Below are 25,465 nucleotides of genomic sequence, written 5' to 3'. Positions count from 1 at the left end.
TAGGCATGATGTTTCCATAGAGGGCTATGTTCGACTACGATTTCATTAAACGCTCATCTTTGCATTAGAACATACAGTTAAGCCACACCTGGAGGCCATCTCTCGTGATGATAATTTGGTTTTCAATGTGTAAACAAGAAAACAACTACTGGACTTTAAATAAAAAGGTCCAGGAACCAGTTCAGTATTACTGTTGAGGGGAACAAGAACAGGTCAGACAGCATTGATATAATATTTTTTAGAATGTTTATTTTAAGAAATTGTGATAAGATTTCCAACCAGATGTGTTTTATTTCTCTAATTTAGCAAATTTAAAGAACTACGAATAAAATAGTATAGATCCACTTTCAACATAGATCTATGAAGTATCCAGCGGAAAAAAAGAAACATTGAAGCTTGCCCGTTGTGTCTTTCCATCCCTTTCCCTCTGTCCAGTTAAAATGGATCTATGCTATTTTCAAGATCAGAATATAGCGATAAAACATTTAGAACCAGGAAAAATTATCGAGCTTTAATTATACGGTTTCTGGTAAGCGTACTACTATGATTTAGAATGGTCGTTAATTTATATGTTCAAAAGATAACTATGGAAATTCAGTTTCGTTCCCACTTAATTTAATTAATAGCGAAGGATGAAGCTTAGATAGATTCCATCATTCTAACTTTCAACTAAACTGGTCAAATCTGCAGAAATTTATTCGGAACAAATACCCCCATAAAGGTTACATCTTCACCATCAAATACAGACAGTAAAGCTTCTAAGACTGCAAACTCTGCAGAGCACCGCAAAATTCGAAGATTATTGCAACATAATTTTTAACGATCCTTTATTGGAAGTAAACAAATAATTTCAGAGCCAAGGGTTTGTAAAACGCACCGTTTTGGCAATGACAGCCCCCCATCCTTCGTCGAAGGCCCGTTTCATGACGGTATAATTCGTTCCGGGAGGACCTGAACCAATCACGAAGGGATTCGGCATGTGCAAGCCGTTGACGGTCACGCTCAAATCAGGACCGGCCCCGTTTTGATCTCCGCCTTGGCTGGCTCTTATCTTGAACGAAACTCTCTTATTTTTCCCATGGCCAGTCGCAGCAGGATTACCTGGTGCTCTTAAAAAAGGAGAATTGGTACCTGCCGCGGCTGCTCCATTAATTTTCTGTACATTCAATCCAAGGCTCGCCATGTCTGCTCCTACAAAATTGATTCCAAAAATATCACAAAATCTAGGAAAAGAAAGGAAATGGGAAAGCCAATCGAAGAAAGGATCATACCCCTGCTACTACGCTACTGTTTATAAAGATGTCACGCAACCCAAAACCAAACTGGGTTGGCACATGTTGACGTTGTAGATTTGTTTATTCGTCGCGGTCTCTGTCATTCGACGGAATTTTGTTCGCCGAAACGCCCGTGGTTCATGACGTGTCTGATTCCGTTTAACGTGGATCGCGCAGTCGGTATCAGTATATTTATGCAAATTCAAATCCGCTTTTATTATTACTACGGCTATAAACGCGAACTTGGAGAAAACATATTTTTGGGATTTTTTCGCAGAAATTTGCTGAAGAAAATCGAATTTTCAGAGATGACCATTGAGATTCGGAATCCGTGTCTGATCACGGGGTAACTTTTTGAGAAATAAAAAGTAATTCGAATAAATTCATATTCATAAAGTAAATCATGGCAGTAGGAAGCATCCAATTGATTTGAATAAATTCGCATACATAAATTAAATCATAGCAAAATTATAATTCTGTCATAAATATTTTTGAGGATATTAAAAAGTCAAAATTTTGAACGATTGAATAAATTCATATATATAGAAACTAAATCATGGCAAAATTATAATTATCCATTAAAAATTTTAAAATCTCTATCAAATTTTGCAAGAAAAACTTTTAGTAAAAACTTTAGTTCTTTTATGTATTATTATATGTATTATTATAGATAAGATTTATGGGAATATTAAATAATTATTATTTATGTTTCGAAAAATGTTTAATTATAAAATGGAATAAGAATATTTAATTATTATATTTAAATTTAAAAATAATATGTAATATAATAAAGAATTAGAAAATTAAAAATATTATAAGGAGGAAATTAAGAAGTTAATTAGGGTTATTTTGAGTTGTTGGGAGTAATGATTATTATCCTTCCCATCAGGGTTCAAATCTGGGTTGAAAGGGAGGTTGATTTCATTTCTTAAAAGAAAAACTCAATTATTAAGTGGAACAATTATTATCTAGGTTCAAAAGCTACCAGTGACATGTTGAGCTTCGATGCCATGATGAATATTATTGTAATGGCTTAGAGCCCCAGAAAAGCACTCTTAACTGATTATAAGTGTGGGCAATCTCACACTCTTAAGTAAGTATAAGTGTGGGTTGGCATGTTACGCTTTGATGTTGGAGTTTGAGAAAAACACTCTTGAGTATAAGTGTGGGCAAATATGATCCAAAATGGATCCTAAAAACCCTCTAAGTCTTAAAAAAATAAAAAAACTATCACATGAGAAAAAGCCTTTACAAAAGGCGGATTACACTATCGGGCAAGAAAAAACACACGGAAATGGTGAAAACAATGCCTATCAGAGGCCAAAACAACAATGCACAGGAGTCGTCGGATCTGGCTGATCAACGATCCAGATCTGATCGGCATATCGCAATCGGCGGTGGCAAGCAGAGTTAATCGAGCACAGCCTTATGGAAATCGCGATGGCGACCAAGCGTGATTAGACGAGGACCGTCGATCAAGCGCGCAGATCCAACAGTCCAGATCTACCCATGCTATATCACATTGCTCGTATGCATGTACAAAGGGACTTAACCTGTGGCCCGGAGGATTAGCGATATGCGATTGCGCAATATTGCAATCGCAACTACATAAGGGGTGATGCCAAGGAGGCCCTCGACCATGCGATGCGCCGATAGCCGATAAGGCCGATCAGCGCAATCAGCGATCGGAAGCCAAACAAGGATATGCGATAGTGATATATAGCCGGACCCGAAAGGGTTTATAGAGGCAATTACATATGTTTTGAGTTCCGATATGCGGCCAGTTGTCAAGTTTTCCTTTGTAATTGGGGTTTTTCATTATAAACCCAAATACAATGGAACCCACGACTAAGCGACTTGCGATAGCGATCTAAAGGCGGACCCGATGGAGTTTAGGGCAGAGTTAATGATATTTCAAGTCCGGAGAAAGGCGTTTTGGCGGATTTTCCCGTGTTTCTGTGTATTTCTCTGTGTAAACAGAGAACGACTATTTTGGGGATTTCGAATGCGCCGATGGTCCCTTCCGTTGCAGAACAGGTGGCCACCTTCCCTGAAGATGTTTAACAAATGATTGTTTAACGCTCAGAGGGGATTTGAGCAGACAGAGGCTGGGAGCCAGAGAGCCCGAAAGGGAAAATGAACAGACCAGTGCCGATTGGCTTAAAAGCCACAGAATGACAGAGACAGGGGCAGGCAGTGCTAAGACAGAGAGAAAACAGAGACAGAGAGCGAGAGGGAGAGTCTGTGTACTCAGAGAGACTTGAGGGATTCAAGTTGACCCTATTGTTTTGTTCCTGTTGTGTTGAGACTCAATTGAGCTCACATTTGTAAAAACTTTGCTCTTAAAGACATAATAGAGAGGTCACCACTGAAGGCTGGACCAAGAGATGTAGCCCAGGAGTTTTGGGTGAACTCCTTGATTATTTTGTTGTGTTATGTGTGTGTGTCTATTATGTTTCTCTAACTGCTCATTGTCTATATTATTCACAATCTTATCGATCCGTTGCACTAAATGATATAGGCAAATCCTGCACATGAGTCTGTAATACCTTAATAATAATCTAAGATCTCATTTTCAGATCAAGTGGTATCAGAGCTTTTGGTTTTTGGTTTTGTTAAGGTTAGACAAGCTTGTGTTGGATTTTGAATGCTAACTAGGTCAAAGCTCAAACTAGGAAAAGGAGAACTTGTTGAGGCCAATCCAGAAATTGGAAGAGCCTATCCTCAGAGGAAAATGGCAGAAGAAACTCCCTTGGGAGAAAAATCTCAATTTATGGAAGGTTTTAAGGCACTTCAGGCCATGGTGGAAGAGATGTATCAAGAATTTAAGAAAGGCCGAGGTGAAAGCACTTCAGCATCTTAACCAGATAAAGGAGCAGAGGAACCTCTTCTAGTTTCCCATCATGAATGCAAAGGAAAAGAAGAGAGACCTTCTCCACCATCTACTCCATCATCATCTTCATCATCCTCATCATCTTCTTCACATAAAACTAGCCCTGAAAAGAAAAAGAAGAAAACTTCTTTGATTAAATTAGATGTAAAGTTTGATTTGCCAATTTATGATGGAGAATTAAATGCAGAAAAGCTAGATAACTGGATTAGACAGATTGATGTATATTGCAGGGTGCAGAACGTTGATTCAGAAAGGAGAAAGATTCAGCTGGCTAGCCTTTGCCTTGGAGGAACTACACTAGTATGGTGGGAAGGAAAGACACAAGTTGATATGAAGAGACATGGTAAAATTCTTTCTACCTGGAATGAATTTGTTTCTGCCATCAAAAAACAATTCTATCCTCTAGCTTATATGCAGCAAGCAATGATGAGTTGGCAAACTCTTTGCCAATTAAAGGGCCAAAGTGTACAAAGTTATACCCAAGAATTTAGAAAAAGAGCTTTAACTCTAGGCATATCTCTAGACTCACCTGAAACTTTGTTAAAGTATATAGGTGGTCTGCATAGCTATTTGAAGCACACCATTCTCATGTTTAATCCCACTAGCCTAGATGATGTATTAGTTTAGGCTACACATCTAGAAGCTAGAGGCAAGAATGTGAACCCAGAGGTTGGGGGATCATCAAAACCCTCTGCAAGCAAGAACAAGGAAAAGAAGAAGCTGAAATGGAAGGAGAGGAAGACAAACGTTGTACAGAAGGAAAAACCTTCATGCACTCACTGCAAGAAGGATGGACACGATGATGAACACTGCTGGTCTTTGCATCCGGAGCTGAAACCTAAGAAGTTTGGTGGTAAGAAGAAGAAGATTGTTGCTGCTATTCAGAAAGACTTGGGGTCAGACTCAGGTGATGAAACAATAGTCACAACCACAGGTATAAAAGGTTATCCGCTTTAGAGAATGTAGAGATCAAGAAGCAGGTACAGGAGTTGCTCGATAAAGGGTTCATAAGACCAAGCACATCACCATGTGGATCTCCAATCGTACTGGTGAGAAAGAAAGATGGTTCGTGGAGGATGTGCATTGATTATAGAGCACTGAATAAAATAACGATCAAGAATCATTATCCTCTTCCTCGCATTGATGATCTATTAGATCAGTTGAAAGAAGTAGTTTACTTTTCCAAGTTAGACTTGTGTAGTGGTTATCATCATGTCAGAGTCGCATAACAAGATGCATGAAAGACTGCTTTCAAGACAAAGCAAGGGCTATATGAATGGTTGGTTATGCATTTTGGCTTAACTAATGCTCCTTCCACTTTCATGAGAGTTATGAATGATGTACTCAGACCTTTTATTGATGATTTTGTAATTGTATATTTAGATGACATTCTTGTTTTCAGTAAAACATGGGAAGAACATTTGAAGCATGTAAAGCAGACTTTAGATGTTTTGAAAAGAGAAAATCTCTATGTAAAGTTATCAAAATGTGAATTTGGCAAAACATTTTTAAATTATTTGGGTCATATTGTAGAGGGTGGTGAATTGAAGATAGATCCCTCTAAGGTCGAAGTCATTGTGAACTGGCCTAAACCCAAATCTGCTACAGAAGTTAGGAGTTTCCTAGGAGTAGCACAATATTGGAGAAAGTTTATTGCTAACTTTTCCTTGATTGCAGCTCCCTTACATGCTTTGACAGGATTGAACAAGGTGTTTCAGTGGGGAGGCAAACAACAGAAAGCCTTCGACACCTTAAAAGAAAAAATTAGTACAGCACCAATACTAGCACTACCAGATCTTCAACGTCCATTTGAGATTGAAACAGATGCCAGTGACTATGCCATGGGAGCAGTGTTGATGCAACACGGTAAACCCATATGCTATCATTCTGAGACATTTAATTCTGTAGTAGTTAATTATCCCACATATGATAAAGAATTGTATGCATTAGTACAGAGTGTGAAAAAGTGGAAACATTACCTAATGGGCAAAGAAACAATCATACATACAGATCATCAACCACTTCAATATTTGCACTCACAAACTAAACTGCAGCAATCAAGACATTATAGGTGGATGGGTTTTCTACAGCAATTTCATCTTGTCATCAGATATAAGAAGGGCATACACAATAAGGTTGCAGATATTCTATCAAGACCAATCATAAATGCATCTACTATACTTAAGCATAACTCAATATTGCATGAAAGTTACATTGAACAATATGCTCAAGATGTAGATTTTAAAGATGTATATGCAACTTTAAGTCATGGCAAGCAAGTAGAAGAATTGGATTATTATGTTAGGGACCAACTCTCATATCATTTGGGAAAGTTATGCATTCCAAAAACTAAAAGAGTTAACATAATCCGAGAAGCACATACTTCTCTTATATCAGGTCATTTTGGTGTAAGCAAAACAGTTGCACAACTACAAAAGTTCTGTTATTGGCCAAGAATGCATGAAACAATTTCTAGATATATTAAAGGGTGTACCATGTGTGCTAAAAGCAAGCCCAGCAATAGAAAAATAGGCTTATACACTCCACTTCTAGTTCCTTCTAGTCCTTGGGAAAGTGTTTCCATGGACTTTGTTGGGGGATTGCCAAAATCTAGAAAAGGTCATGATTATTTATATGTTATTGTGGATAGGTTCAGCAAAATGTGTATTTTGATACCTTGTAACAAGCAGGTTATAGCTGAACAAACAACGAAGTTGTTCTTTTAGCATGTATGGGTTCATTTTGGGTTACCCACTTCTATTGTATTTGATCGAGATTCTCGATTTGTTGGGAAGTTTTGGTCAAGTCTGTGGGAATTGATGGACACCAGATTGAAGAAAAGCACAGCATTTCATCCACAAACAGAGGTGGTCAATAGGACAGTGATCCAATTGCTTAGGGGCTATTGCAGCAAGCATCCCAAGCTTTGGGATGAACATTTGTGTTATGTGCAACATGCTTACAACCGTGCCAAGCACTCTTCTACTCAGAGATCTCCTTTTGAGACTTGTTTTGGTTTTACACCAAAGTCTCCCTTGGATTTTGTCTTTGGAAAAGACATAGCAGTTGATGGACACAGTGATGTGGACAAAGCAACTAAGTTCATTGAACAGATCCAAGAAATTCACTAGGTAGTGCAGGAACAGCTGGAAAGAAGCCAGGCCAAGTACAAGGCAAGGCATGATAAGCATCGAATTGAGCATAGTTTCCAAGTTGGTGATCAAGTCTGGTTGTACATCAGCAAGGACAGAATGCAAGGTGAAGGTAAGAAGTTGAAGCCAATAAGGTATGGGCCTTTCAAGATACTTGAGAAAATTGGAGAAAACACTTTTTCGCCTTGATTTGGCAGCTTATATGCATATCTATTCAGTCGTTAATGCAGAGAACTTGAGGCTGTATGAACCTTCATTGATTGAAGATCCCGAAGAGCAAAGTCAATTGCTTTTTATTGATGATTTGTTGCCTGAATATCTCAATGAATTGCAGGAAGACACAGTTCTGGACGGGAAGGTGAGAACTACGCGCAGAGGGGATGTTGAGTACCTCAGAATCGGACTCAAAGGTTCAAAACCAAGCAGTGCATGATGGATAGAAATTGGACAAGTGAGGAAGCTATATTGTCACTTGATCGATGGTTAAAAACCAACTTTTGGTGGTCCAAAATCTTTTCAGTGGGAAGGCGTGATCCAAAATGGATCCTAAAAACCCTCTAAGTCTTAAAAAAAAAAAAAACTATCGCATGAGAAAAACCTTTACAAAAGGCGGATTACACTATCGGGCAAGAAAAAACACGTGGAAATGGTGAAAACAGAGCCTATCGGAGGCCAAAACAACAATGCACAGGAGCCGTCAGATCTGGCCGATCAACGGTCCAGATCTGATCGGCATATCGCAATCGGCGGTGGCAGGCAGAGTTAATCGGGCGCGGCCTTATGGAAATCGCGATGGCAATCAAGCGCGATTAGATGAGGACCGTCGATCAAGCGCGCAGATCCGACGGTCCAGATCTACCCGCGCTATATCGCATCGCTCGTATGCATGTACAAAGGGACTTAACCCGCGGCCTAGAGGATCAACGATATGCGATTGCGATATCGCAATATCGCATCGCAACTACATAAGGGGTGATGCCAAGGAGGCCAGCGACCATGCGATGCGCCGATAGCCGATAAGGCGATCGGCGCAATCAGCGATCGGAAGCCAAACAGGGATATGTGATAGCGATATATAGCCGGACCCGAAAGGGTTTATAGAGGCAATTACATATGTTTTGAGTTCTGATATGTGGCTAGTTGTCAAGTTTTCCTTTGTAATTGGGGTTTTTCATTATAAACCCAAATACAATGGAACCCGCGAATAAGCGACTTGCAATAGCGATCTAAAGGCGGACTCGATGGAGTTTATGGCAGAGTTAATGATATTTCAAGTCCAGAGAAAGGCGTTTTGGCAGATTTCCTGTGTTTTTGGGGATTTCGAATGCACCGATGGTCCCTTCCATTGTAGAACAGGTGGCTACCTTCCCTGAAGACGTCTAACAAATGTATGTTTAACACTTAGAGGGGATTTGAGCGGACAGAGGCCGGGAGCCAGAGAGCCCGAAAGGGAAAACGAACAAGCCAGCGTCGATTGGCTTAAAAGCCACAGAATGATAGAGACAGGGGCAGGCAGTGCTAAGACAGAGAGCAAGAGGGAGAGTCTATGTACTCAAAGAAACTTGAGGGATTCAAGTTGACCCTGTTGTTTTGTTCTTGTTGTGTTGAGACTCAATTGAGCTCACATTTGTAAAAACTCTGCTCTTAAAGACATAATAGAGAGGTCACCACTGAAGGCTGGACCAGGAGACGTAGCCCAGGAGTTTTGGGTGAACTCCTTGATTATTTTGCTATGTTATGTGTGTGTGTCTATTATGTTTCTCTAACTGCTCATTGTCTATATTATTCGCAATCTTATCGATCCGTTGCACTAAATGATATAGGCAAATCCTGCACATGAGTCTGTAATACCTTAATAATAATCTAAGATCTCATTTTCAGATCAAAATAAGTGGTGAACTTTGATGCCATGATAAATCTTGTTGTAATGGCTTAGAGCCTAAGAAAAACACTCTTAAGTGAGTATAAGTGTGGGAAACTTCACACTTTTAAGTGAGTATAAGTATGGGTTGCCATGTTGAGTTTTGATGTCATGATAAATATTGTTGTAATAGCTTAGAGCCTAAGAAAAGAAAATTTAAGTGACTATAAGTGTGGGCAACCTCACACTCTTATGTGAGTATAAGTGTGGGCAACCTCACACTCTTACGTGAGTATAAGTGTGGGTTTCCCTAGTACTAGCAACCTCTCTCTTCCATTAGGGCGGAGAGGGAGGCCTATTTCTTTCTTTGGAAAAAAGAAGAAGGGAGAAATTAAGATGACCAAAATAAAAATAAACTCATAATAATAAAATTGTATTGAAAATAAAAACACTTTCTTATGAAGGAAAAAAATGATTTAATTATAAAATTGTGACAAAATTATTTTTCTATTATATTTAAATTTAAAGAAAATGTGCATTACAATAAAGAATTAGAAAATAATAGGAAATTGATATTTTGGTGAGATTGACCCACATATGGGTGAGTTTTGAGAGGAATTGGAGGCTAAGGAGTTGTGACTACCACTCCAGACTTGATAGGTGATTTAATGTAGGGGGTGGCATGGCCACCTCCTCACATGCTTAAGCATACAACACCATTCATCTCCTAGTACCATGCAGAGTAATCAAGTAGTGTCGAGGATGGGAGATAGGGGTATGCGAATATTCCCGCTTGGCCGAGGAGGGCAGATTTGCACTAGGAGAAAATAAAGGGCTGCTTTTTGCAGAGAAACTGAGACTACATAGTGGCAATTATGCTCGAGAAGATTGAAAGTGCTAGCTCAAGGTTTGCATGGCCAATTAATTAGAGAAAGTTACTCACTACCGGGAATAAGGTCGTCAATAAAGAACAAAGGGACATATAGTTTTGTCCAGGAGGCTACTCAATCCTTGTCGGCCGCAACTTACCCTAGAGCGAGCCATCTTCTCGAGACAATGTGAGAGGGAGTTATTGTGCTACTACTGGGTAATTCTTCACCCTATAGTTATTTATCGGAGCATTATCTATTTTAGCAGTAAAATATCCATATTTTCTTACACCATGTTGTTTTACAATATCATTCTCCTAACGGTTGTGTCATCTAGATAGAGGTCAATTGTCTTGGAATTAGGTCTCTCTATGTCGCTTTGTTGATGTGTTAGCTATGGGTCTTCTAAAAACCAATAGTATGTACAAGGTTGTTTTAAATTTGTATGCCCAATCTACTATTGGTTTCTTTCATTCTACTTTGGGTCCCCTCTATTGCGTAAGTATGTACCAGTGTTACTCTCTTGGGTGGCTGAGGAAACTTAGTGGCATTTTAAGACCCATGGAAATTGGGTCAAAAGTGATTTTGAGTTGAATATGTCATATCTTGATTTGTTTTCTCCTGGGGGATATTATTAGGAGCATAACTCTTTCCTGGAATGATAAGTATGCTCCCTTTGTCTGAGGGTTGTAGCCTGGTGCTTTATTTCTGGAGTGTATTAGAATTTTCTAAGCATGGAGTGCTAAAGAATGCACATTCAACGTGGTGGCGGGGGTAGAGTGTCTCAAGATTACAGTAGAACCAAATAATAAGCTTAAGAAGCTGCTAAAAGCTTACATGCAGTGATCGCTCCTAATACCCAAAATGAAATTTAAACTTGGAGTTTGGTGATGTTAATGAGAGACAAGTCTTCTTTGACTCAGAGATTATGGACAATGTTGTGATCCAGATTTATACAAGAACGCAATAGAACACATATATAAACATAAACAAAAAGATGCAACAGAAATAAAACTTCATTCCATTAACATCAAAGAACTGAAATATGCTTACATACAGAATGAAAATAAACTAGCTCGGGCGATGGTAACTTATCTCTGAGAAGAGGTGGCGGTTACGTGCCTTTAAAATGTGTTACAATGAGGCTTAAGGGACTTTTTATTATTGAAAAACAAAGGGAAACCCTAAACAACCAAAAACCTAACCCTAAGAGATGGATTGCCAAGGTTTTGTGGGCCCCGTTGGGGTTAGTTGGGCAGCCAACTTCTTGGGGTTGTAACTTGGTCATATGATCTTTATTTGGTGCGTATGATACCTTGTTAGAAATATCTCTTCGAGCAATACAGAATTTGTGGCTATAAACCTATGGCGGACCTAAAAAAAATGTTTTTTAGGGGGTCAAAACAACTCCAGAAGTTCAGGACCCAAAAAACTGTTAAAAATAGTAAATGTTGCTATAATCAAGGAAACTGATGAAACCGACTGGAGTTCTAGGTGGACTACTGTTAGTTTTTGTAGCATCAGATGTGTTCTAGCCACAAAATTTTATGAAGAGGCTAGAATACATGAGATCTCCAAAACCCAGAAATCGTTTCTGGAAATTCTGCCTAGAAGTGTCTCAATTAGATTATTAACTAATTTATAAATATTTCATAAGTCTAAACTTAGGGAATATGCTTAATCAATCATTATTAATTGAGATAAGGAGTGAATCGTCTTGAAACTCACACAGATCGACCAAGAAATGATCCTAGCCATTTATTAAGTTTTAATCTTGTATGTTGGTGCTCCAACAATGGATTATAAAAGAAAGTCGATGTGGTGATGGAGATCATCTAGTGCAGATACTCATTTTCCCAGGCAATTCGATTTTCTCAATAGCAGCAACTCAATAGAGAAGATAAAGTGAGAGGGTGAGTAGCAGGTGGAACAAGAGAGAAAAAACATTCCGGGAGAGTTTTCAGTTCTTGGAATAGGCGAAGGAAGGAAGGTCAAAATCTTCAGAGGGCCAGCGTAGGGATTGTGCGGAGATTGATGCAGGCATCTCAGTGCAGAGGTTGGGGAAGCTATTTCGAGGAAGAAAATAGTTATGGGGTGAGAGAAAATTCTCATAAAATATTTTTTCGAGTGTTTTCTTCAGATTAGATTGCCAGTTGGGCATCTAAATTATTATACTCAGAATTGCTACTGAACATTAATAATGAAACACTCATTTTTTGCACTGGTTTTCCCAAATTGGGTTTTTCTAGGGACAATTGTCAAAAATAACAATGTCAATTTTTGTGTGCATGCTATAATTTCTCAGTTTCCAGTATTTTACTTTCCACAGTATTTTTTATGGTGAAAATTGCAGGTGTGATTTTATTCGTTATTTGTCGTAGTAAATAAACTGTAGAATTAATTTCTGAGTTAGAAGACTAATATCCAGTAGATATAATAGATAAAATTTCACATGGTATCAGAGCTTAATTGATCATCCAAAAAGATCAGAAGTGGAGAAAGGAATTTCTCTATTCAGAGGGAGTAGCAGATCAAAATTCATAGAGAGACTACGTAGAGCCCAGAACAGGCAGTTCGAGTTGCTAGGGTAGCAATTCGATTTTTTAGTTGGAAGGAGATGGGAAAATTGAATTGCTCAGATTAGTGATTCCAGAAGTTAGATGGAGTAGTTGTAGCTCAGATTCTTGCCGAGTAAAATCCTAGTTGGATGCTAAAAGTTTTGCTGCAGGTTGTAAAGCAAAATCCTCAGGGGGAGGAAAAGAGAAATAACACACTAAATTTGTTCCAGTATAGCCATGGACGGAAGTAACATTCAGGATACTTCATATTTGTCTTTCAGATTGGAAGACAAATTTTCTTACTTAGCAGGATCAACTTCACAGGGAGTCCGGTACCCAGACAATGGAGCTTCAGCTCACATGACAGGGGTTAGAGAATATTTCTCTAGCTACAAAGAGGAGTAGATGGATTTCCATATTAATATGGGAAACAAAACTAAATGTACTCCAGTAGGGAGAGGAACCATAGATTTTTAGGGGGAGTGAGGAACAAGCACCGGTGCTTCAGATGTATTACATGTGCCAGGATTAGGTATGAACCTGATTTTAGTATCCCAGTTACAGGATAAAGGGTATGATGTTCACTTCGTAGGGAAGAGAGTGTATGTCAAACACCCAAGCTGGAAGAAGGCAAGACAAATTGGAGTTCGAAGTAATAAGTTGTACCGGTTACAAATAGATTCTCCAATGGCATTGATATGCAGCCACATTAGCAGTGGGAAGGAGCTAAATGAATTATGGCACAGAAGAATGGGACATCTACATCATGGAGCACTTAGGATGCTCAAAGAAACCGTAACAGGGGTTTCTGAACTAGGAACTGAACATGATGATGTGTGTAGAGGGTGCGTACTTGGGAAGTATGCTAAGGCAACATTTCCAAGGAGTGACAGTAGAGCTGATGGCATGTTAGGACTTATACACTCAGATATTTGTGGCTTGATGTCCACTAGAGCTCTTAGCAGTGTTGAATATTTTGTCACCTTTATTGATGATCATTCAAGGAAAACTTGGATCTACTTCTTGAAGACCAAGGATGAGGTATTCAATCGTTTCAAAGAGTTTAAATCTCTCGTGGAGAATGCGACAGGGAAGAATATCAAGCTACTTCGCTTAGATAATGGTGGAGAGTATATTGATAAAGACTTCACATATTTCTATGCGAAGGAAGGCATCAAGAGAGAATGGACAACTTCATATAATCCACAAGGGAATGGTGTAGCAGAGCGAAAAAACAGAACCATTGTTGGAGCCGTAAAGGCTATGTTATATGACCAGGACCTACCCAGATTTTTGTGGGTAGAAGCATGTAACATGATAATGTATATTCAAAACAGGACTCCTCATAGAGCATTGGGGAAGAAAAATCCAGAATGAGTCTTCATTGGGAAGAAGCCTCAAGTCAGCCACCTCATAATTCTTGGTAGCATTGCTTATTGTCATGTGCCAGATGATAAAAGGACCAAACTAGATCAGACTATAAAGAAGGGTTTTTTTCGTTGGGTACAACGAAACCTCAAAGGCATCCAAAATCTACATTCCTAGCAATAGGAAGATAGTAGTAAGGTGAGACGTGAATTTCATGGAGGACTGGGCTTTCAGGAGGTCTTGTGAGATGCCTGCAAGTGATTAGAATTAGTGAGTCGGAGATCCTTTAGTCCAGCCACAGGAGCATCCAGTGGGACAAGCATGAGGACAGTCACAAGGGTCAAATATTGTGACCAGTACCAGTATTTCTTCAGGTAGTAAATCTGGGGATTTCTCAGCAGATGGAGCAGTAGAGACAGGATGAGGAGGAATTGGTAAAACCTCCCATGAGTAGTGGTCGATCTAGCAGAGAGGTTTTTCAGACATTAAAGGATGCAGAGGAGTTTATTGGAACTCCTCAGACGAGCAAGAGACAACGCAGACAACCTAACAGATACCAAGCATTGGTAGCTCAGGTTGCACAACCTTCCAACTTTCAGGAAGCCACATAGTATCAAGTGTGGATAGATTCCATGGTAGAAGAGTATAACTCTATCATGATGAATGGTGTTTGGAAGGTAGTGCCCAAGCCAGAAGATAGATCAGTTATAGGTTTGAGGTGGATCTACAAGATAAAATATGCGGCAGATGGCAGTGTGGAAAAGTACAAGGCTAGGTTCGTGGCAAAGGGATATGCACAAAAGGAAGGGATAGATTGTGAGAAAACCTTCACCCCAGTTTCCAGATACACTTCTATTTGGTCAGTTATATCTCTAACAACTTAGATGGGATGGAAGATTCACCAAATGGATGTCAAGACAACCTTCTTGAACAGAGTGATAGAGGAGGAAGTGTACATAGAACAACCAAAGGGTTTTGAGACTCATGAGAGGTGCACACATGTGTGAAAATTGAAGAAGGCTCTATATGGGTTCAAGCAGGCTCCCAAGGCATGGTATGGTAGAAATGACACCTACTTGTAGCAGATGGGGTTCATCAAGAGTGACGTGGATCCCAACCTTTACTATTTAATTGTAGAGGATGAGCCCTTCATTATAGTTTTGTATGTGGATGATCTATTCTTGACAGGATCATCAGGGCCCATAGAGATTGCAAGAGGAACCTGGTAGCATAATTTGACATGAAGGATTTGGGGTTGATGCACTATTTCCTAGGATTGGAATTGTGGCAGAAGGATGGGGAGATCTTCCTTGGGCAAGGAAGATATGCTACAGATGTTCTGAAAACATTCAGAATTCAAGATTGCAGACCCGTGTCTACACCCATGATCACCAACTAGAAGAAGATAGATGCATCAGATGAAAAGGATGTCGACCCCACCTTGTATAGACAGCTCATTGGGTCTCTCGTGTATCTGGTCAACACTAGGCCATATATTTTCTTCGTAGTCAATACCCTTAGTCAGTTCATGGTGGAACCAAAAAGGGTACATTGGGTAGCAGTAAGGCATATTCTGAGGTACATTTGAGGCACATTCATGTATGGGTTGAAATATACTCGAGAGGATGACGTGAGACTTTGTGGGTACACAAATGCAGATTAGGCAAGCAGTTGAGTGGACAGGAAAAGTACCTTCAGGTACTACTTTAGTGTTGGATCAGGGATGGTTTCTTGGCGTAGCAAGAACTAGAAGTCAGTAGCACTGAGCTCTATAGAAGAAAAGTATATGGCAACTAGCACAACTACATGCGAAGCTATATGGACCTGAAAGCTGCTGCTAAGATTGTTCAGGTAGAGGATGGAGGCGACCAATGTCTATTGTGATAATAAGAGTTGCATAAAACTCTGAGAATCCAGTGTTTCATGATAGGTTGAAGCACATCGATATTCAATGTCACTTCATCAGATTTTGTGTACAATGAGGAGCAATCTAGCTACAATATCTTCCCATAGAAGATCATATTTCATATACACTCATGGAATCTCTAGGGAGAGTTAAGTTCGTCTGTTTTTGGATAATAGATGGGTATGGTGGAGAACTCGTTTTAGTAGCAAGGACATGTTATTTTGGATGTTGTAGATGTTGCAGTTGTAACAACAAAAGATGAGAGGGAGTTGTAGTGTTGGCAGCAATATGATAGGGTGAGCAGCAACACAGATGCAACGTATATCAGAGTTGTGCAATAGTTGGTGGGCATCAACAACCAGACATTAGTAACATAACAAGAGATGATGCAGAGACAAAGTGTTGTTATAGGAAGCAGCAACGCTAGAACACACTCCTCGCTAAGAGGGAGTGTTAGTTTTTGTAGCATCATATGTGTTATAGCCACAAAATTTTTTGGAGAGGCTAGAATACATGAAATCTCCAAAACCCAGAAATCGTTTCTAGAAATTCCGCCTAGAAGTGTCTCAATTAGACTATAAACCAATTTTTAAATATTTCCTAAGTCTAAACTTAGGGAATATGGTTAATTAATCAGTATTAATTGAGATAAGGTGTGAATCATCTAGAAGCTCACACGAAACGACCCAGAAATGATCCTAGCCATTGATTAAGTTTTAATCTTGGTTGTTGGTGCTCGAACAATGGATTATAAAATAAAGTTGATGTGGTGATGGAGATCATCCAGTGCAGATACTCAGTTGCCCAAGTAATTCGATTTTCTCAGTAGTAGCATCTCAACAGAGAAGATAAATCCATAGCGTGAGTAGCAGGTGGAAGAAGAGAGTAACAACATTTTGGGAGAAAGTTTTCAGTTCCCGAAAGAGTCGAAGGAAGGAAGGCTGAAATTTTCTGAGGACCAACGTAGGGATTGCGCAAAGGCTGACACAGGCATCTTAGCGCAGAGGTTAGGGAAGCTATTTTGAGGCAGAAAATAGTTGTGGGGTGAGAGAAAATTCTCACAATATTTTTGCTAGTGTTTTCTTCAGATTAGATTTCCAACTAGGCATCTAAATTATTGTACTCAAAATTGTTGTTGAACATTAATAATAAAACCCTCATCTGTTACACCGGATTTCCCAAGTTGGGTTTTTCCAGGGACAATTGTCTAAAATAATTGTCTGAATATTATTTTGTGTGCGCTAGAATTTCTCAGTATCCAATATTTTATTTCCGCAATATTTTTCCTATGGTGAAGATTGCAGCTGTGATTTTATTAGTTATTTACGTGGTAAATAAACTGCAAAATTATTTTTGAGTTAGAAGAATAATCTCCAGTAGCTGCAATAGATAAAATTTCACAAATAGGTGGGTGGCCACCAATATCCACCTGGATCAGTCCTCCCCCCTTAGGGAGCAATGGTCCCCATTGCATGCAGAGCCTCCATGAGGTGAGGAAATTTATGCTGAACCTGGTCCTTAGTGAGCCACTTTCCCTACTAAAGGAGTTGGCCTGCTTTGGCAACTAGATATAGCTGGATCCTCTGCTAGTGAGTGTTATTGATCTGTGTATCCATGATCCTATCAGTTGTGGCCTATTTGATATAGCTTGGGTTGAGCTATATTGGTGTCAACTGCTCAGCAACGTCGAATGTGTCCGACAATGGGGGAAAGTATGGTTGGAGCCAGTCCACATTGAATGCTAGGTGTAGGCCAAGGAATGGTGGAATGATGAGCTTGAAATAATTGTCCCCTACAGCCTTAATGATGGTGTAAGACCCACATCGGAGCAGGGAAGATTGCGGTGGGACCCATCGAGGTGCTACTTCTGCAAATGTAACCAAACTTTGTCACCCATGTAGAACTTGTATGACACCCACTGTTGATCATGACGTTGTTTTTACTTTGCATTTTCTCTGTCCAATATGTCATGGACTTGCTAGAAGATGTGTTGAATGTGCTCAATAAAGTTGTTAGCCCTATTAGCTTTGGACTGGACATGAGTCTAATCTTCCTGAGTAGTTGTAAATGCTATGGAAACATTAATGAAACATAGTGGTTGGAATCCATGTCCCACCTGAAAGGGGTTGTGGCCAGAGTCTAAACATGCATCTTCTTGTCACCCTCTGCAAAGTTTGTTATCAGTTGTTAAAATGGTGCAATTAGGCAGAAAATTTTGTAGCCATCTTCAACGCCACATAAGAATTCAAAGATTAATCCGACCTCCTCCAATGGATAATGATCGAAATTAACTTTCCAACGATATATAGAACCCCTCAACTAGACCCCGGAATCAAAAGTTATAACATATTGAAGTTACCCTTGAAAACCAAAAGCCAAGGAGAAAATGCCTTAAGGAAAAATCCCGCAATCAGAGATCGGAAGTCCTAAGTTGCAGGACATGATACAACAAAAGAAAATCAGTGATATGCGATTAGCGATCGCTGATATCATAGATCAGAGGTCCAAGGCATAGCATACAATGAGATAATCGGTGGTTAGATCCATATCGACAATCGACGATCGAGGTAGCAGTGCATTGTGCATGACAGGAAATTCGCCGATATGGAACCTCCAATACAAGGGCTAGCCCACAGTCATGTTGAGGAGCAAAGGATCAAGAGTTGAGAGCTAAGGAAAGGTCTCGCATTCGGTGATCGCAGGAAGGCAGATTGTGTTAGTGGCACGTCCTGGGAATCGTAGATGTGCCGATTGTGATATCCTGTGTGGACCCAATCGGCATTCAACGGTCGCAAAATATAGAGGATGTGGACCCTCCCTTATTATTTTTCCAAGTGGGTCGGACCTCATCGCGCATCAAAGATCACGATGATGGGGAGGAGGCACTAAAGGTGAGCATTAGAAATCGCCAATATGCGGGATTATGTTTAACAAAGGGATGAGTCTCCCCAGACACGAGTCCAAAGGTCCTAACACCCGAGTACTAAGCACCTAGTCATAACCCCTGTTCACATGAAGCAAAAGGGGCTCAAAGTAAAAGGGAATAAAGTGGATCGGAATGCCTTGTCCCGTAAGTACTTTTAATGGGAAATCCTAATGTGATAATTGCGTGGAAATATTGATGTGATAATTGCATGATAAGATAATGCAGAGATTTAAAGGCATGGTGGGTCAACAACAGAGGCATTTAAGAAGGAGATGGAGCATTCAAAAATTGGCATGGGCTGACCCTGTAAGGCCCCTTGTGACATGAAATCAGGGTCGACACAGACAGAGTAAATGAAGGCATGAAAGCTTGGGAGGACTTGATGATTCAACATGGTGCTCTATGTAGAGGGAAGATGAAGTACCGCCCAGGTGACCTCTGCTTCTGTACTATGGCATTAAACTGATAGTTGACCACTCCCAGCTCTGGAGAATGAATGATTCGAGCAGTAAAGGCAAAAGTAACAAGAATCAACTGAGTAGGATAGGATGCCACACTGTGGACAAGCAACAACCTAAGCAAGGCCATAAAAGGGATGGGCATTAAGATATTTTGCAAAAGTTTTCCTCTATAAATTGACTTGTTTTGTTATCATGTACTTGTCACAATTTAATGAGGCAATTAATCTGATTGTAGTCCTTTTGGGCTGCAAAGCCATCCCATGATGAAACAGCTAGTCAATCTGACATTTGAGGATGGGCCGATATATTTGTTTTATAGTTCAAATCTCCCCTCTTCTTATAAATAGAGGGAAGCCACTCTTAAAAAAGGTTCCAAATTTTGGGAAAGAAACTCCTAAGTGGATCCTTTTCTTGCTTCACAAAGGCATTGTATGAACTTTGATGTATGCACTCTATCAGAGAATTTAATGGAAGAATTGTTGTGATTCTAAACTCCTTGATTTGTAGTATGTTTTTCTCTCTCAGTATTTCATTATGTGTTTGACATTCTCCTCAGATTGCATGTAAGTAGCAGCTAGATATATTTCCATTATATGCAGATTCATTTCAGTCAAATCTTTGATAAAGAATGCATGTATTGATATGGTGATAAGGTCTTTAAAAGGTGCTCCATGCATCTCAACATCTCATAAACCTCTCATTTCTCTCATTTTCCTCTAAATCCAGTGATACATAATTATTAAAATCTAAGCTCTGTTTTGATGGATTTTCTCGTTATTATCTCCTACTATTCCATCTCCATTAACAATTGATTCGCTGCGAGTTTCAATATGCTTTGGCCACCAATGTTTGATTAGTACTCCTTGGGGAATTCTGCACACATGCTATTCCTTACAGTGTGCTTCATGAGCGGTTCTAAAGCAATCCTTTCAAGCTACTCGTGACAAAAAACTATTAGTGTTGCAAGCTCCCAAGACTAATCTACCAACACTAATTAAGATGTCCTAGGCAGTTGTCTATAATCAACCCAAAGGCTATCTCTAGGAATATTTCCTATCCCTAGAAGCAACCCTACTCCAAGTGTTGGGAAAAGCCACAACACATCTGATTCAGAAGCCTCCAGCTCAGCCACCAATGAATGCTTGGCTTGACACTCACTTGTGTTGTGAGTGGGACTCTTATGAAACTCACACCATTTTCATGTGTCCTTCTTTATCTTCGTGGTGTTTTTCTTTGCTTGTGGCTTCAACGAGTTGTCTTGGGGCGCCCTGCCTTAGATTTTTCCTTTGTTTTGTAGTTTGAGGGCACCTTTCCTTTGCTTCGGATTCGCAAATCCAAAGTCTCACTTCTTCTATTTAAATTTCTGCTCGATCTTAATAGTGTATTGATAGGCGGCGCCAAGTGAGAAGATGTTCAGGAACTCCATCTCGTCCTGGATGTACTTGTTTAGACAATCACGGTACTTGAGTACCAAATGTCACTTAGAATCCTTAATACCCAACTTAATGTGAAGGGTATGAAAATATTTTTGAACTCTGCCACGTCTTGGTCCCTTCCCGGCCATAGCATGGTCCACTTTATGTATTTATATTCATAGCTCCTGATAGGGTAATATTTCTCCTTGATGGCGTCTCGAAAATAATTCTAAGTGGGTGTGGCTGAAAACAGTGAGGGTTCTCTCTCATCCTTTTGTTCATAGTAGGTTTCCCACTAGTCCTTGACATGGGGGGCAACTTTCAGGAGTGAAAAAATAATCTTTTCCCAATTGGAAAAGTCATGAACCGAAAAATATCCTTCCATCAAATTTAGCCATCTATCTATGACGTTTGCATCTATATGGACTTCAAATATGGGAATGTCAAAGTTGACTTGTACCTTAAAGGGAGTGGTGCCTCCAGAGTGACTACTGGATGAAGATGTGTCACTTGTGGGTAGCTGCCGAAAGATCTGGGCAAATTTGTCCATCATTGCATTCCTTTTTCGCTCGAGAGATTCTTCGAGCAATATTTTGAAAGGATCTATTGCTCCCTCATCTTTCTTTTCTTTCGCCATGGGAGGTCATCGGGGTTTGTGAGGCTGGTCTTGAAAAGGTTCAACCAATTCGAGTCCTAACTCCTTATATCCTGACCTCATTGGGGACATGCAAAGAAAAACAGAGAAAGAGAAAATCACTTCGATACCACAGATCTAGACTTATGTAGGAATGCAACAGAACACAAACATAAACATAAACACAAAGATGCATCATAAATAAAATTTCATTTCATTAACATCAAAGCACTGAAATATGCTTACATACAGAATGGAAATAAACTAGCTCGGGCAATGGTAGCTTATCTCTGAGAAGAGATGTTTAGGTTACATGCCTCTGAACTATGTTACAATGAGGCTCAAGTGCATTTTTATTATTGAACAAAAAAGGTAAATTTTAAACAGCCAAAAACCTAACCCTAGGAGATGGATCACCAAGAGTTTGTGGGCCTTATTGGGGTTAGTTGGGTAGTCAACTTCCCGGGGTCGTAAGTTGGTCATATGATCTTCGTTTGGCACATACGATACCTCACTAGAAATATCTCTTTGAGTACTACATGATTTGATGTAGGTAGTTTCCTAAGGCTATGGGCCTATGACGAACCTAAAAAAAATCGTTTAGGGGGCCAATACAATTGTAGAAGTTTAGGACTCGAAAAACTACTAAAAATAGTAAATGTTGCTATAATCAAGGAAAATGATGAAACCGATTGGAGGTCTAGGTGGAATAGGTGGGTGGCCACCAATATCCACCTGGATCATTCCTCCCCCCTTAGGAAGCAATGGTCCCCATTGCATGCAAAGCCTCCATGAGGTGAGGAAATTTCTGTTGAACCTGGTCCCTGGTGAGCCACTTACCTTGGTGAAGGAGATGGCCTACTTTGACAACTCGATATAGTTGGATCCTTTACTGGTGAGTGTTCTTGATTTGCATGTCTATGATCCTATCAGTTGTGGTTTGTTCGATACAACTTGGGTTTAGCTCTGTTGTTGTCAACTACTCAACAATGTCAGATGTGTCCAAAAATGGGGGAAAGTATGGTCACAGTCAGTCCACATTAATACTGGTTGAGGGCCAAGGAACTGTGGAATGTTGAGCATGAAAGAATTGTTCCCTATAACCTTAGTAATGGTGAAAGTCCCATATCGGAGCAAGTGAAGCTTGCGGTGGGTCTGAGTGAGGTGCTCCTTTTGCAAATGTAACTAGACTTTATCGCCCACTTAGAACTTGTGTGGCACCCGATGTTGATCATGACATTGCTTTTACTTTGCATTTTATCTTTACAATATGTGATGGACTTGATGGAAGATGTGCTAAATGCGCATTATGAAGTTGTTAGACCTATTAGCTTCGGACTCGACATGAGCTGTATCTGCCTGAGTAGCTGCAATTGGTATGGAAACATCAATGGGACATAGTGGCTGGAATCTCTGTCCCACTTGAAAGGGGTTGTACCCAGTTGAGTTGTGGAGATCCCTATTATAGCTTTGTTGGAAAAAGTGGAGGCTCTCATCCCATGTGCATGGGTGCTTCGAGTTGTACATGCACATGATGTGCACAATCATCCTGTTGACGACCTCTGTTTAGTCATTAGTTCGGGGATGAAAGGTCGTGGACTTAGTGAACTTCTTATCCAACAATGACTAGAGGCTTGACCATAATGCACTTAGGAATAATTTGTCTTGATCTTAGATAATGGACTGTGGGATCCCAAAGCGTATCCATACTCGTTCAAAGAAGAGTTTGGCAGTGGATTCTGCTGAGATACTCTTCTTGCAAGCTTCCAGAATGGCCATCTTAGAGAATTTGTCGAAGACCATGAAAAAAAAGTTTTTGCAATGCTTGGTAGAAGGAAGACTCGACATGTAATCCATGGATATGGATTCCCAAGGCCGGCTAGGAGTAAGAAATAGAGTATACAAGCCTTTCTTCTTGATTTTAGGTTTGGAAATGGCACAGGCAGTGTAAGGTCTGATGTACTTCCCAACATTTTATCAAAGGTTTGGCGAATAAAAATATTTATGCAGTATTTCCACTTTCTTTTCTACAACAAAATGTCTAGTGACTCAAATGTAGTGCACCTCCCAAATCATCTTAGCATGCTCATTGGAAGGTACATAGAGGTGTCCCAGGAGGCATAATAGTGCGTCCTCAAGGTGAAAGTATGGAACCTTCTTACCTTCCAAGAGCATATGGTATGTGGTGTTGAATTTTGGATCACTCTTGTAAAGATGTGGCTATTCTAAAGTCTCATGTCCACAAGAGTCGAGCATAGTGGTCAGTGCCATGACTGGCGGTGTTGGGTCCCTATAATACTAGTGATTACCCCATTACTATTGTAGTTATACCCCTTATTTATATTTTTGTGCCCCTATTACCCCCATATTGTTATTTCTGTGCCCCATAGAATCCCTCTATTGTTATTTTTGTGGCTTTATATTATTATTGTTAGGTCGGCTGGATTATATTGTGACTCCTTAGACTCCTATATATAGAAAGGAGGTTTTGTCATTTGAATCATCCAAGAATTGTTCATTTATGTAATGTAAAGGAGGTTTCCCCCTCGAAGAGGCTGAATTCTAAGGCGTTGATCTATCTTTTCTATCTTTTCTTGAGCTGGTTTCATAACATTTGGTATCAGAGCTTTGGATTCTAGGGTTTCGCTGCTCCAAACAGGTCATCGTGGAATTTTCGCTATAACTTTTTTTCTGTGACGTTTCAGAAGTCGCAAAAAAAACCCATTTGAGAAGAAATTGCGCTGAACCTTGGGTCCGAATTTCAGAGCTTTTCGCGCGATATTTTTGGAGATATGATCTGAGGAAGTTGGTCTTTTTGCAGACTCCTGAATTACATTCAAAACAGGTGACCTGGGGAAAATCGTCATAACTTTCTCTCTGGGAATCGGATTGAAATTTCGTAAGAAGGTACAAAAAGAGGACGGACTGTAGTTTCTTGTATATCATTTTCAGATCCAAAGGTTGAAACAGTGACTCGTGGCACTTCGTACAAGTTCGCTCTACTGAAAGTCTATAATCAAGTCACTGTGGGAGATTTGCATAACTCTTCCTTGGAGAATCCAATTTGGATCAGACTTGTGGCATTGGAAAGAGGACACAGAAGCTACTACAGGTCACAAATTCAGAACTAGATGATTGGAAAGTACAGAGATACATCAGAGGCAATATCGAGCTCCTACAAAGTGAAAAAAGGTGTGTAGATTTTTTTAAATTTTTGCTTAAGCTTGGTTTGAAAATTTATTTTGAAGGAATTCAAAGGGCATAGTAGAGCATTATTATCGGTAACTGATGCCCCGAGGAAAGAAAATGCAAACACCTAGTAAGGAACCTGAAAGCTCTAGCATGACTCATGAAGAAGAGGAAGAAATGCTACATGATATATCAAAATTACAAGAACAAGTGCAACAAATGTCACGCTCTCAAAAGTTAACAGATGCTAAGATAAATGGCGTGGAAGCTAAGATAAATGGTGTGGAAGATAAGATGGGCAATTTGAAGATAGATTTGAACACAAATTTGAAGACAGGCATGGCAGATTTGAAGACAGATTTGACAAATTTTCTACAAGAAATACTTACTAATGGTGAAAAGGTAGTAAAGGAAACTCATGATGAGAACAAAAGAAATGTTAATCATGATTCCATAGACGCTAATGTTGGATCGAAGAATCACCATATTCCAAAAATCGATATGAGGAAGTTTGATGGCAAGGATCCCGCCACATGGATATTACAGATGGAGCAATTCTTCGATCTCAATAATGTGCAAAACACACAAAAGGTACGTATGGCAACTGTATATTTGGAACCAAATCAGTTTGTATGGTATCAATGGCTTTGTTCTCGTAAACAATTTATCACTTGGGCAATTTTTACGGAAGAATTGATAGCACATTATGAGGATACAAAAAGCAACACTTTTTTTAGCCAATTGATAAGTCTCAAACAAAAGGGTTCAATAATGGAGCACATTGAGGAGTTCCAAAAATTGAACATAAGGGTAAAAGATATTCCAGAGGAGCATAGGATTGATGTGTTCATAGGGTCTTTAAAGGATAATATCCAACATGATGTTCGCCTTTGGGAACCTGATTCATTAGAGAAGGCATTCAGGTTAGCAAGAAAAATGGAAAGCAAAATTATGGCAAC

At 39.6% G+C, this 25,465-nt stretch overlaps 1 protein-coding gene across 2 annotated transcripts in view; it reads right to left on the bottom strand.

Moving 5' to 3' along the window:
• The window catches only part of PYD1 (pyrimidine 1), a 29,613-nt gene extending 28,186 nt beyond the window's left edge, over positions 1 to 1,427 (bottom strand). Inside the window, exons 1-2 of one of the 2 annotated variants that reach the window (XM_089459236.1) lie at positions 1,272 to 1,427; positions 878 to 1,191 (exon numbers count right to left, since the gene is read on the bottom strand). In XM_089459236.1, the coding sequence (XP_089315362.1) occupies positions 878 to 1,183 (306 nt within the window). In that variant the 5' untranslated portion in view covers positions 1,184 to 1,191; positions 1,272 to 1,427. The other variant, XM_089459235.1, reaches the window with a different exon arrangement.
• Between the last annotated feature and the right edge of the window lie 24,038 nt (positions 1,428 to 25,465).

The sequence above is a fragment of the Pinus tabuliformis genome, chromosome 7, assembly GCF_031772625.1.
Source record: "Pinus tabuliformis cultivar Carrire ecotype Pingquan chromosome 7, CPIR1, whole genome shotgun sequence".
NCBI classification, from domain to species: domain Eukaryota; kingdom Viridiplantae; phylum Streptophyta; class Pinopsida; order Pinales; family Pinaceae; genus Pinus; species Pinus tabuliformis.
The sequence above is the reverse complement of the archived record's forward strand: the minus strand, read 5'-3'. Positions and strand labels throughout refer to the sequence as shown.